The sequence below is a fragment of the Bombus vosnesenskii genome, unplaced genomic scaffold (genome assembly GCF_011952255.1).
Source record: "Bombus vosnesenskii isolate JDL3184/JDL3185 unplaced genomic scaffold, Bvos_JDL3184-5_v1.1 scf7180000016280, whole genome shotgun sequence".
In the NCBI taxonomy this organism is placed as follows: domain Eukaryota; kingdom Metazoa; phylum Arthropoda; class Insecta; order Hymenoptera; family Apidae; genus Bombus; species Bombus vosnesenskii.
This window is the reverse complement of record NW_022884349.1, coordinates 1-14,000: the sequence shown is the minus strand read 5'-3', so window position 1 is coordinate 14,000 and position 14,000 is coordinate 1. Positions and strand designations below refer to the sequence as shown.

At 38.0% G+C, this 14,000-nt stretch overlaps 2 protein-coding genes across 2 annotated transcripts; one reads left to right on the top strand and one right to left on the bottom strand.

The window, feature by feature from the left end:
- Positions 1-2,534: 2,534 nt before the first annotated feature.
- Positions 2,535-6,720, top strand: LOC117242911 (bifunctional 3'-phosphoadenosine 5'-phosphosulfate synthase 2-like). Its single transcript, XM_033509958.1, has 10 exons — positions 2,535-2,687; positions 2,884-3,054; positions 3,180-3,705; positions 4,141-4,241; positions 4,424-4,611; positions 4,700-4,946; positions 5,184-5,390; positions 5,519-5,624; positions 5,808-5,984; positions 6,330-6,720. The coding sequence occupies exons 1-10, from the start codon at positions 2,631-2,633 to the stop codon at positions 6,425-6,427; spliced, it is 1,878 nt and encodes a 625-aa protein (XP_033365849.1). The 5' UTR covers positions 2,535-2,630; the 3' UTR covers positions 6,428-6,720.
- Positions 6,721-6,840: 120 nt separating this feature from the next.
- LOC117242910 (uncharacterized WD repeat-containing protein alr3466-like) lies at positions 6,841-13,997 on the bottom strand (the record flags this gene model as incomplete). Its single annotated transcript, XM_033509957.1, has 10 exons — positions 6,841-6,957; positions 7,106-7,372; positions 7,433-7,961; positions 8,054-8,249; positions 9,590-9,815; positions 10,088-10,394; positions 10,595-11,069; positions 11,271-11,454; positions 13,350-13,590; positions 13,713-13,997. Coding segments are annotated over 10 exons (2,724 nt in total), but the record flags the coding sequence as incomplete, so codon positions are not given.
- Between the last annotated feature and the right edge of the window lie 3 nt (positions 13,998-14,000).

Here is a 14,000-nt window from a genome sequence, read left to right as displayed (position 1 = left end):
AATTATACCATATATGTTATAAATATATGTAAAACATAATATTTAGTTTCATTAGATAATTCACTTTCCATAGTACATATGTACAGTGCATAAACGTGATTAGTATGATGAATAAGATTACTGGTACGTAGATAACAAGGAATTTAACGGTGCTCTGTCAAGAATACAGTCGTTGAAGCAATTAGGATAAACGTGAACTATATATAGTTCGAATAATTGAAATCTAATCTTCTCTCATTGAATCATAAATTTAACAAACATAATTTTCATTGCAACATCCCAAATTAATTATGAGAAAAATTAATAGCAAGAAATAGATCACGAAGCTATTCCCTTTCCTTGAGAAACAAAATAATTTGTACATCGAATATATTGCATTTGTATCGTCGCGTTCGCATTGACATTAAATAAATAAAAATTAAATAAAATGATATTTCTAGCAATTAAATCATTTACAGATATTCCGAACCTATTTGCCCTGTTTTTTATTGCTCGGTCAGCAGCAGGATTTAGAAACATTTTTTCAACATACTTTACGAAAATATGCTAATTACATTATTGCGAAACTAGTCACCAATTATTCTTCACGCGTTTTCTTTTTCTTCTATTTGCGAAGAAAAATGAACGTGAAACCCACACGTGAATCGGTGATTTCTAAAATCGTTTGTAGCACTTTCGTATTTGAATCAATAGCCTAAGTTGCCTAATCTACTTTAAGCGATGTAGACATGATTAATACACGTAATTATACGTTGATACGTATAATCTTTTAACGTCTTTTAACGATAGTCTATTAACAATAATAATAATTATTATTATATAAATATTTATATTTATATATTATATTAATAATATATTATTATTATTATTATGTATATATTATTATATTATTGTTATATATATATATATATATATGTAAATATAGAATATAAGACGAGCATGAGAAAAAATTCTGGCTTTGTGTATAAAACTTCGTGTATAACTAACCGCGAATGATATCTGAGCGAAATGATGACTTTTATTTGAATAAGAAATTGAATTCTTATTCACGTCCGAAATATTAGTCTTTTCATTCATAACTAAAATATTAGAACATTTCTTTAATTTGTTATTTATCATTTAACTAGTAAATGAAATTTTGGCCAACCGTACCAGCGATGACCCTTTAAATTACATAATTAACGATGTGTAATTTCAAGTAATAATTCAAGTGCAGATAATTCATAGTATTTCAGTTTTAGAAAGTCTGTGTTACAGTTTTTTGCAATGAAACTACTAATAACGGTTACGTAATTGGTAAATCTTTCGTTTGCTTATACAAATGAACTTCTTATCTTACAAGTGGGCTCGTATTTCGTGAAGTAATTTGCCTTGTCTTTCCGGTATCTGTAATTGTAACAACACAACTACTTCCAAAATGTTGTTTCTTTTTTCAGTTACGTTATACTTGTATGTAGACGAAGTTCACAAAGAAAGCGTTACGTAATGGAAAAATTATATTACATTTCCAAATCAACGAGCAGAGAAGAACAGGTTACCCTCTCTTCATTTTGCGCCAGTCTTCTTAGAATTTCGCAAATGCTAATAAAAAGGACGAAAGCTTAATTCTATTACAGCCGAAAACGTCTGAGCGTTAAAGGGCGATTTAATCTCAAACAGTCGTTCTACTGTGAACAAATGTAAACAATAACAAGTATCAGTAAACAAGTAAAGCGGACAAGTATCAGTAAAGCGTATTACGTAAAGTTCAGTTTCCTTTGCGATTTCCCATTTCCGATATTCTTTGAACTATTTCTCCGAGTACAGTCGCTGGCAAAAATATAGCACACGGAAGAGCGGGAGAGTGCACGTCAGCACGTGCCACGACGTGGAACGAAACAAAACTTTTCGGGCAAACTGAACTCGCTACTTCTGCTTCTTACACATAGACACGCGTCTACGAAGCGCCATATCTATGCGCACGCAACTTACATTCATTCAGAATTTCATCGAATTACGTACTTTGTGCTTCTGTACCTTTGACATTTTTCAATATGATATTCCTGACAGTTTCACGTCGTATATTAGGCTTCTGACAAAATGTAGTATTAAATAAGAAATAAGAAATAAATAAATAATAAATGAAGAGGATTACCTGTTAAATGTGGAAACCTCGAGGCTCGATAGCGTAGGCTGCCTTAAACTTCAATTACGTGTACGTTATATCCACCTTAATACGTAGCTAAAATTCGATGAGCTTCCTAAAATGCTCATTTCCTCGGAGAAATATCTTACGTAGAGCGAGAAATTCTCCGATCCCCACCCGATCCAGCTTTCCTTTTCACTTTCTCGTTTGACGGAACTCGCTGGACAGAAATGCTCGACAGCCGCGTAGTCGATGCAGAACTACACGCCTGGATAGATAGCAATCGATAGTGTTCTTTATCGAATAAGAAAATCGAACATTCGATCGGCGCCATTGCCTCTATTTTAGATGTCGCTATTAAGTTGAATTTATCTCATTCGCGGAGAAACGAATTGGTCGAATAGATCGTTGCACAGTGGACATTTAAAAACAGTAGAATCAATCGTCGAGTATTTTATAAGATCCTTATCGTTGCACGAAACTTAATGATCAAATATTCCGTATAATGGGGATATATACGAAATCTTCGATGGAAAATCGAAATACACAGAAGAATAATCGGGTATAATAACACACGTATTTTTAATGATTTATCCAGTCGTATGTAAAATAATCAACCGTCGAATTAATTATTTTCAGTAATATTTCGATGACTCTAAATCGGATAAAGTGTATTGATCTCCTAATTTACTTGAAAATTTCAAACAGCAAATAAAAGATACGTCGCTTTGAAACGTCCCGCGTTGAAATATTTGCAGGTTCTCGCGACGAATGTGATCAAACAAATACACCACGTGTCGAGGGAGAGACGAGGGGAAGCCTATGGAAAATTCAAAGAATTTTGTGGCTGTACGATTTGGTTGACAGGGCTGTCCGGTGCTGGCAAGACGTCCATCTCGTTCGAGCTGGAAAATTACCTGGTTTCTCAAGTAAACTTTTTGCTCTAAAGTTCGAAATTCTCAAATTGCCATATCTCGAAACTTGCAAATTGCCAGATTCTCGATCGGACCTCAATTTTTTAACGCTTCAGGATCATATAAACTTGCTTTTGCAGGGACTGCCAGCCTACAGCCTGGACGGCGATAATCTTCGTCACGGATTAAACCGGAACCTGGGCTTCTCGAAAGAAGATCGCGAAGAGAACGTGCGAAGAGCTGCTGAAGTAGCAAAATTGTTCTCTGATTGCGGTATGATCACCATTTGCAGCCTCGTTTCGCCCTTCGAGGCGGACAGGAGGCTGGCGAGGAAGATACACGAAGATTTTAACTTGAAGTTCTTCGAGATCTTCGTGAAAGCTTCCGTGAAGACGTGCGAAGTCAGAGACGTGAAAGGCCTCTACGAGAAAGCTAGAAAAGGGATGATTAAAAGCTTCACAGGCATCGGCCAGGAATATGAAACGCCCAAAACTCCTGATCTCATCGTGGATACGGAATTTCATAATTTGCAGACCTCGACGAGAATGGTGATCGAGTTGTTGAGGACCCAGGGAATTCTTCCCAAGACTCGAGATCAGGTTCAGGAACTGTTCGTCGAGGAGAGGAAGATAGAGGAGGCGAGAAAAGAGGCGGAGAATCTTCCGAGTACGTTGCAAATGTTTTCTCACTTAATTCTGTATTTTGCATTTTAATTATTGCCTTGGTTTGCAAAATAATTCCACTTTTTCTTGTCTTTTGTTGATTGGACAAGCAAGTGACTACTACGCTGTGGCTAAAAAACACGTGGATGGTTCTTTATTTCTGACATCATGTAATTTGCTTACGAAATTACGAAAATATAAAGATTTGGAGGTGTCATAGAATGTTGTGGCACGTAAACATTTCCGGCTAAAATAATTCACATGCGAAACATCAAATATTCATAAATTGCCACGATACACACAGATAAGATAGAGAAAGTTCTTTTCCAAATTGATGTTTCCAATTGACAAAGAGATAAGCTTTTATGTAAACAATTTCCATTTGATATATAGTACTTGATAATTGCCTAATTCCTCAAATCAATATGCTCAATTTAAGGTATCAACATCAGTAAGGTTGACTTGCAATGGGTTCAAGTACTCGCTGAAGGTTGGGCTACTCCGCTCACAGGTTTCATGAGGGAGTACCAATATTTGCAGGTGCGTAATTAAAATTTGATTAACGAATTGCATGAGATTTAAGCATAGAGAAACGAGTTCTATCTTTGGACGATATTAATTATGAAACACTAAGTTTGTAAAGGTAAAAAGTTGTAGAATAGAGATAGATTTTTCTAACGAGATAACAAATAAAATGTGCGTGTGTGTATGTTATTTTCAAGTGTCAACACTTCAAAACTATCGAACAAAATGGGGACGTGATTAATCAATCGATACCAATCGTGCTTCCGGTTAGCACAGAGCAGAAGGAAAACTATACTACAGCACCGGCACTGACCTTGAAGTACAACGGTCAAGATATCGCAATTCTGAGGAGACCAGAATTTTTCGCTCACCGAAAAGAAGAAAGGTTCGATTATGTTTTTTCAGTAAATTATTATTTCTAGTTAGTAGTTAGTCTCCTCTTATGTGAAAATAAATCGGAAACATTGCAACAGGTGTAGCAGAGAATTTGGTACAAACGACCTTGGACATCCTTACGTCAGAATGATCCACGAATCGGGTGATTGGCTGGTTGGAGGAGAATTAGAAGTTCTGGAAAGGATTAAGTGGAACGATGGTCTCGACAAGTACAGGCTCACGCCAAACGAAATTCGTAAAAAGTGCAGAGAAATGGAAGCGGATGCTGTTTTCGCCTTCCAGTTGAGAAATCCGATTCACAATGGCCACGCACTCTTAATGCGGGTTAGTTCTCATCGAAAACAACAAATTTCAAGTATAATATAAGAGATAAAATTATTTGCTTTAAAGGAGGTTCGATACGAAGCAAAATTAATTAAGTTTCCATTATCTTGATAAGAACCTAGTTGAGGGTTAAAGAAAGTCCAATAAATCCAATCAATTACGACATTTACATTTTCCTGCGCAAAAATTCCTATTCTTCTTCTCTTTTAATGTAATTATTATTCAAATTAATACCAGGATACCAGAAGATACCTCGTGGAGGAACGTGGTTGTAAGAAACCAGTTCTTCTACTGCATCCTCTGGGAGGATGGACGAAAGAAGACGACGTACCATTATCAGTTCGGATAAACCAACACCAAAGTGTTCTCGAGGAGGGTGTATTGCACGAAGACACCATCCTCGCTATTTTTCCAAGCCCGATGCTTTACGCTGGCCCTACAGAGGTATTATTTATTTCCCTAAAAAATTAATCAACAATTAAGATTGATGGAATAAGAGAAGCGTAGTATTTCGAAGAGATATAAATATTTTAAATTTGAGAATTGTTTAAAATTTGCGATTTTTATTTTAGGTGCAATGGCACGCCAAAGGAAGATTGATGGCTGGGGCAAATTTCTTCATCGTTGGTCGTGATCCCGCGGGTTTGCCGCATCCTGACAAATCTAAAACCCCGGACGGTAATATTCTGATAAGACGAATTTCACTTGTCCCTTGATTCCTAAGATTACTCGCATAAAAAATTAAAAATCGTACGCTTTTATTCTTGATTTATTGTGCGAAGTAATTTTATTGTTATATCGAAGGAATTCTGATATTTCATTATCGTGATAAATCAGCGGTCGCTTTAATTGTAAAATTAGGAAATCTGTACGATGGAACGCACGGCTCGAGGGTACTGTCGATGGCACCGGGTCTTCAGAATCTCAAAATCATACCGTTTAGGGTGGCAGCTTACGACAATAGAAAAAAAAAAATGGCTTTCTTCGAGCCGGAACGATCGCAAGATTTTATTTTCATATCAGGAACTAAAATGCGAAGTGAGTTATATTATTTTCATGTACGTGTTTCTTTTCTTTTTCTTCTAAATCTTCCTGTAATTACTTTGTATATCCTATCTTGCCTATTTTATTAATGAAATCATTAGAAATGAATCATTAGTAACGAAATTATTTTAAAAAACAATTTCTTATTTCACTTCTTATTTTAAAAAATCTAAAAAAAAATAATGAATTAAATTGTCAACCATAAATGTAAATTGCATTAAAAACACGAAATATCGCATTAGAATAAATACAAGATTTATATAAAAACATTTCTATGAAACATCCAAATAATAATAAAAAAAAACAGTACTAATAAACATTAATATACCGTTATTTCAGATTTAGCAAAATCCGGGGAAAATCCACCAGAAGGATTCATGGCGCCAAAAGCATGGCAAATCGTTTCGGATTATTATCAAAAACAACTGAAAAACTAATTTTAAATTACTATTAGCTGCAACTCTTGTACTAGAGGGTAATTATTTACAAGGACCAAAATATTTTCTGTTTAAATGAAATTTAATAATTAAAATGATAAATATAAACATCTGTTCCGCACAAAAAATGGCTGATTCTTATTGTTCACTTATAAAAGACAATAATTTCGTCAGATACAAGTAAGGTACATCGAAGTAATTTATTTATAATCTTTGTTAAAAATGATCCCTAAAAAGGTTGGGAATGGGGGATGAAAATAAATAAAGTTAATTTATTTCTCCTCTAATAATGATATACATATGTGTACCTATATTTTTATATATATATATTCATGTTTATTGCGTCAGACACGAGAAATTTGTAATTTAGAGCTTTACCTTAGAGACGTTTTCCTTTCGTGTTTTTTTTTTTCCTACTTACTATTTTTCTTCTCTGTTACTTAGAAAGACAGTGGAAAAAAGAAGAAAGTACGACGATTAGGATTTAGTCCGTTTAGTTTCTAACAAAGTATCGCTTTAGTCTGGTACACCTGGGGAAAAAATAACATTTCAATTTCAGCTTCTAATGACATTTTATTATCTCTGTCCTCGGTGCAGCAAAAAGTTTTGCTGGCGCGAATAATCATAAATAAATAAATGGCTTTTCTTAATTAAATTAAATAATTCTCTTAAACTCACCTTCTTCCTCAGAATCTGATATTCGCGTAGCTTGCAAAGAACTTTGCTTCGACAAAGTCCTACCATGAGCACGAGGTCTAGCAGGTGGCGACTGTTTATTCCAAAGTGCTTCGAGTTGATCAAAGTGTTGGGACTGGGCGAGTGCAGCCTGTTCCGGTCCTAAACCGGATGGACTACTCGTTAATCCAACTTTGCTGATCTCGTCCATGGAAGCGCTTACGCTGAATCGTCGTTGTAATCCATCCTCTATCGATGACGTTAAAACTCCTGGAATTATATAATAGTTTAATTTTGAATATAATGCACTGTAATCATCGTCAGCAATACCTGAAGTGAGATGGCCATATTTCCTATGCCACGTGTCGCTATCCAATGACACTTCTTTCTTCAATAATCTCTTATTGGGTCTCTTCCGTCCAGGTGGTCTCAAATCTCTGGTATCGCACCAAGGTGCTACGTAATCCGGTAATTTCACATACTGCGCTGGAGTATTATGCAAACATAGAATAGGCATGCATTTGTGTTCGAGTAAATGCAACGCGAGCCTCGACATATCCGTGGCAACCTCGACACCTAACACAGGGACGTGTAACATTATGCTGCTCAGTGAACAGCCCTTCTTCGTGTCCCAAATGATCAAACTCTTGTCTTCGCTTCCAGACGCTGCTAGAGTTCCATCACACGACAATTTTACGCAGGTTACATAACCTAAATGGCCTTTTAAGGTATGCAGATCGCTGCCAGTATTTATGTCCCAGACGATCAGGTTCGCATCCTTGGAACCAGAAACTACGATGGATTTGTCGAGCACAGAAACTGCGACGCAGGTGACGTGATCCGTGTGACCAACGAGGACCTGAATGAAAATCTGTTGTACTTTCTTCATTTCCAAAGATTTTTCTAAATTAAATGTAGGAATTTAAAGTTATTATTATAACATGTATAAACCTGAGATAATTTGCCGCCAGCGAGCTGCCAAACCTTCAAACTCATGTCTCTCGAGCCCGTAATCAGTGACTGAGAATCTGGAGTAACTACTAGACAAGTAATTTCTTGAGAATGCGACACTTGGTACTTTTCTTCAGGACCAACACCTAAACTTACTATTCTTAATTGATTGTCTCCTGTTCCGCATACCGCGTATCTGAAATTTAGAAAAGAGGAAGACAATTAAATCTAAAAACATCGCAATTGCTAATTTATTATAATTATAATTATTATTGTTAATAAATTATTCAAATAACGATCATTGTAGGAAAAATTGAAACAAGGCGACTGTATTGGTATTATAAAAAACTCGAGAAATATTAAGAATTAATACAAGAAAGCAAATTTCACTAAAATATCTGCTACACGGGAAAGTTAGTTTTTCTCACGTACGATGCTTCCTAATAGCAACTTTCTATCGAGGGCGGGGTTAAGACCCTTCCTAGTCCACCAACCTTCGTTTGTCCAATCCGAGGCAATGTATATTGCCCCCGCTTCCTAACCTAAAATGGCGTCAACAAATCCGATGATCCCGTGCGCCAGACACACCCATCACTAGCTTTCCTCCGACACAGCATCGTCGCTCAACTTTACTTCTTCTACATCGTTGGAAAAGTCAATTACTAAGTCTAACGCTAACGCCTATCGGGGCAGTCTAAGCATAACGCGAGAGTCGGTCTCGGTATTGTCGAGCATACATTTCCTCACCTAAATATCTTATAGTGCTACGTCCACTAATACATTAAATCCAATTATAAGAGCCCTGCTCTAACGTACATATTGTAATATCGTAGAATAGCTTTGATTGGAGATCGGCTGTGTGTGCGTGCGTGCGTGTGTGTGCGTGTGTGCGTGCGTGCGTGTGTGTGCGTGTGTGTGCGCGCGCAGGACCGAGCAGGAATGCATTGGCGAGGGTCAGAGTTGATCGAGACGTCGAGAAGCATAGAGTGGTTAGAATTGAGTTGTGAGTGTTGTCGAGCGTTAGAGTTGCTAGTGAGAGAGAGAGAGAGAGAGAGAGAGAGAGAGAAAGAAAGTTACCAAATAGTTGTCAAGTTATTTGATGTAAATACGAGCGTTGCATTTAGTTTTCCTGTTAATCAAACATCGTTTCTCTGTCTAACTAATATCTGTATTTTCAATCCATTATTAATAAATTATAATTAATCGGACAAAATTACACCTTTAATATATACCGATATTACAATATCTACCTTATCTACGTGCGATAAGTGATTATCTATCTATCTATGCTCATCAGTGTAATCTAAGTGTTGGTAATATATAATTTATAATTCTGTGAATCGCAGTGTTATACAAACTCAATCACCCCTATTATCTCAACGGAAATCAACGGATCGATCGAGTCGTGGTGTCGATTGTTATAATCGTAACGGGAATTTACGACTCCCGTTGACGTCTCTTCTAGCGACTACGTCTGCCCGCGATTGGTCGAACAAACAGTATCTCAATTTATTAATTACAGCCACTGTATCGTACCTCATATCGGAAGAAACAGTGAAACAGCGACCAGGCCCACATACTGATTGGATTAGGGTGCCGGTATCAGCTGCCCAAACTCGGATTGTACCAGCTCTATCAGAACTCACTATTCTTCGGCCGTCAAACATAGATGTGACTGCAGTAACAGGTGCCTGGTGTCTAAATGTCGATACCAGTAAACCTAAGGTCAGACCCCATACACGAACTGTTTTGTCCTCAGAACCTGTTTCCAATTTAATTTCTTGTTACTGTATTGTATCAATTTCATGCTTTGTTACTTGGTTATTGAACTATTGTACTTTAATGTATTTTGATTGAAAAAAGAAATGGGTTTTTCTTCGGTATTAAAGGCAATACAAAATTATGGTAGTATTTGCAAAACTAGTATTGCAAAAAAAGCATACAAACAAGGTAAATAAATGAAATTTTTGTTATAGTATCTGCCATATACGTATACGTATGGCAGGCTCTAATGTATTTTATCTACAGACCTACCAGAAGCAACAAATAAACCAGAAGCTGAGAATGCAATGCAGGTGACGCTAGCGATATGTCCTTCGAAAGTGGAAAGCAATTCGTGAGTATTCAATTGCCACAGATTTACGAGAGAATCGACTCCACCGGTAACTGCCATTGCTCCGTCCCTGGATATATCCAAACAAGATATGGGAGCAGTGTGTGGGTGCAACGATACCTCCTTCACGAATTTCGCGGGTTTAGCGTGTATCTCCTCGCCACGGAAACTCCAGTAAGCCACTCGATCGCCGGAAGCTGTTATCAGGAAGTCGTCCTTCTCCGTCACCTTTTCGCAAAAAATTGAATTGAAAAATTATATTATATATGAAAGATTAATTTTGATCTTTCACTACTTGTAATTTAACATGCAAATAGAAAAGGTAATTTGCTACGACGATTAATTCCAATTTCAATAAATGTTTACTCATTTTCCATTCTACCTTTTTTTATTAATATAAAATCATAAATACGAAATCTGTAATTTACCTTGACGGCGGTAACATCCGCCGAAGGATTCGCCAGCAACGTTCTCGTCAATCGTCCACTGTGCATATCGAAAACGGAAACCTTTCCCTTCGCTCCTCCAGCAATGGCTCTTCTGCAATCTTTCGCCAAGCAGATACTTTTCACTTCACCTTGATGACCTCTCAACGTGTGGACCTCAGTTCCCGTGGCCAGAGATCTCAAATATAATTTCTGATCTTCGCAGGCTGCCAATAGGAACACCGAATCGGCCGATACGTCGAGCACAGTCACGGCGGATGGTAAAACGATGCTTTTTAACAATGTGAATCTTTCTAGACACCATAAGCAGACTGTACAGTCGGAAGAACCGGAAACCAGAATTTCTCCCGCAGAATCGACGCGAATGGACTTTACTGGCCCTCTGTGGTGGTCCACTTTGATGAGAACATCGCCGGTTAGGAGACTGGTGACGATTATTCTCGAGTCTTCGCCACCGCTAATGGAAAGCGAAAGGTTTGGCGTTAGTTGATAAATACGAAACGAAATAACTTATAGAACAATCTATAATTAATACAAATAAGAAGTACTCGGAGAAGATTGAAATCTTTTCCCATTTTTCCGGTTACCTTTTTTAATCAAGATTATGGAAGAAAGCGTTTTTGATATCTTATTATTACTACACGATAAAACTATGAACCTGACAATCACTGAATTCTTGAGCGCGGACGTCAAGCACAGAACTGGGGCAATGTGTTCTTGGATTCTTAACTTCAAGGTCAGCTCTTTCATATCCCATACTATAATTGAAGTGTCTTCAGAGCCTGTCAGTAGATATTGCGAATGCTGTGTCACGGCTAAACATGAAATTGGATTTGAGTGCCCTGAAATGAAAAATATTTCTCATAAAATATCAAGTTGATCATAAAAATCTGTTTGTTTGATATTTGACTTTGGCGGGCTGATACCGCATATTGAAACGAGAATAATTATTTCGCATGATCGATATATCAGAGACTTGTATTAAATTCCATGTTCGTCGTTTTGTGAAAAAGCGAAAATACCATAGCAATATCGCGTGCTTAAAATGGCACTTAAAGTATCATATACGTTAGCTGGATTATTTTCAACTATATTCTCACAAAAGCTGACCTATTTTCAATTGCATATTAAAGCGACGCTGCTATTTAAATGCTCGTGAAATACAGATTCAGGGACAACGTACAAAGGAGGCTTGTTAGGACCATTCGCGGAGAGACGCGGTCGCTAGAAGAACGCGTCAGCGAGAGGCGTAAATTCTCGCTACGATTATGTTAATCGACGCCGCGAAATAGTCGTTCCCCTGTTTCGGCTAGGATAACAGAGGTGGTTTAATGAATGTAACACTGTATTAACAGTGTTACGTCGCGTAACACTCTACCTAGCCGAGGCCACACACCGCGGGCAAGATGGCAACCAGATGTCTTCGGATACTCACTGCGTACCCTCAACAGTCTCAAGTACCTTCCATAAATCTCATAGATTTCCTAGTAAAGGTCCTTCAAACCAAACAAACGTCTATTTCCGAAGAATTTCTAAAGACTATTGTCTACCACGGCTGGACAAGGGAAAGTTAGTTTTTCTCACGTACGCTGCAACTTTCCTCCCACTAACCACTTTCTCTCGAGGGCGGTTAAGACCCTTCGTTTAACCAATTAACAACGAAGCCTACTCCCTCGCTCTCCTAACTAAAATCGTCACCAACAAATTCGATGGTCCCGTGCGCTAGACACACCCATCCTTAGCTTTCCTCCGAGACAGCATCGTCTCCCAAGACAGTACTGATTTTACATCCTTCGAACGGTCAAAATCCTTCCACCGGGTATACACACCCGCAGATCAGTCACTCATTCATCTCGTACATACGTAACAGCGTAACTGCCTTCGTTATAAGTTGTTGGAATAAACGGTGAAATATAACTTACTCTACTGTGTCATATTCATTTAACCACCTCTGTTATCTTAACCGAAACAGGGGAACGACTACTTCGCGGCGTCGATTCGCCGAATCGTAGCGAGAATTTACGCCTCTCGCTGACGCGTTTTCCTCGCGACCGCGTCTCTCCGCGAACGGTCGTAACAAACAGGTTAACATAGAACAATATATTTTACAATAATATGATGAAGATGTTACAGAAATTTGACTCGACTTTGCGATATCTCTAGATAAATTCGTTTGCTCGTCAGATTTGTCAAAGTGTCATGTTTGACTGGTCAGAAGGAACTGAACTCCCTTCGATTATTTTCGTTTTTTCTGGAAGGCGACCCCCACTACGTTCGGATCACGCCACATTCTTTTACGCAAAGTAAAATAACGGCCACGAGTGGACGTTTCTGGAGATCGTCCTGCTTAATAAACCATGCGCTTGCCACTACAATGTTTGTTCGCCGGGCAGCCGCGACGATCCGTCTGCGACGTTGTAGGACCGCGAGCGACGGTTAGAAAATACAGCCTGTGGTAACCCTCGTGGCGTAACAAGGCTTTTTCACAGCAAATTACCAAACTGAATATAAAGTGACGAGTTTTCATCGTTGCTTCTCCTTTTCCCTCGCGAGAACTTTTAAGCTTTAGAGGCTATGCTAATCTTCTTAAAAGAAACAAATTTATTCTCTTGCAAAGGGCTCGAATTAACGTTACAATGTAAATTGTTTGCCATTTAACGCATACAATATATTTAGAAATATATTCTCTGCTAAGAATTCGAATATTTTCGTGAGCTACTAGCAATTAAATAGTTACCTTTAAAAGTATGAACCAATTGCCCAGACATCACGTGCCATAATTGAGCGTCTCCCTGGAAAGGGATAATGATAACGTGCTGTCCCGAAGGAGCAGCTTCGACGAGTTTCACACCTTGCGGACAAGACAAAGTACGAATTTGAAGAGGTAGAGGCGGTTGGAGCCAGCCATTTAATGGCACCAATAATGGCGCTGTATAACCATCGCACCATGCCATCGCTGCCGTAACCATTCTGCTGACCTTCAATCACACAATTTTCTTCTGTTTATGATCAAACAATCTTGCAGTAATTAGTGTTATTGCCATTTCGAATTAGAATATTTTGCTTCAAGTACATAATTACACTGTCAGCTATTTCTCACCAAATCTCCGCCATCTTCAGCCACAGGTCTAAGCCAACAGATCAGCTGCGCGCCAAGTTGAAGAGGATCTCTCGTCAAAATGTCACTGGACTTTCTCACTGTATAATAAACCAATTCCAAATCTCTCTCCAGCAGATACTTCCTCGAATGCTCGAGAACACACCTCAAATAACTAACAGAAATCATTTGCACGCTTGCTAAGAGGAAATCGAACGCGCAGACTGCCAATTTCTTTAACTTTTCTACGTCGCCGGCTCTCAATAAATGTAACCAAGCCTCTTCCACGTG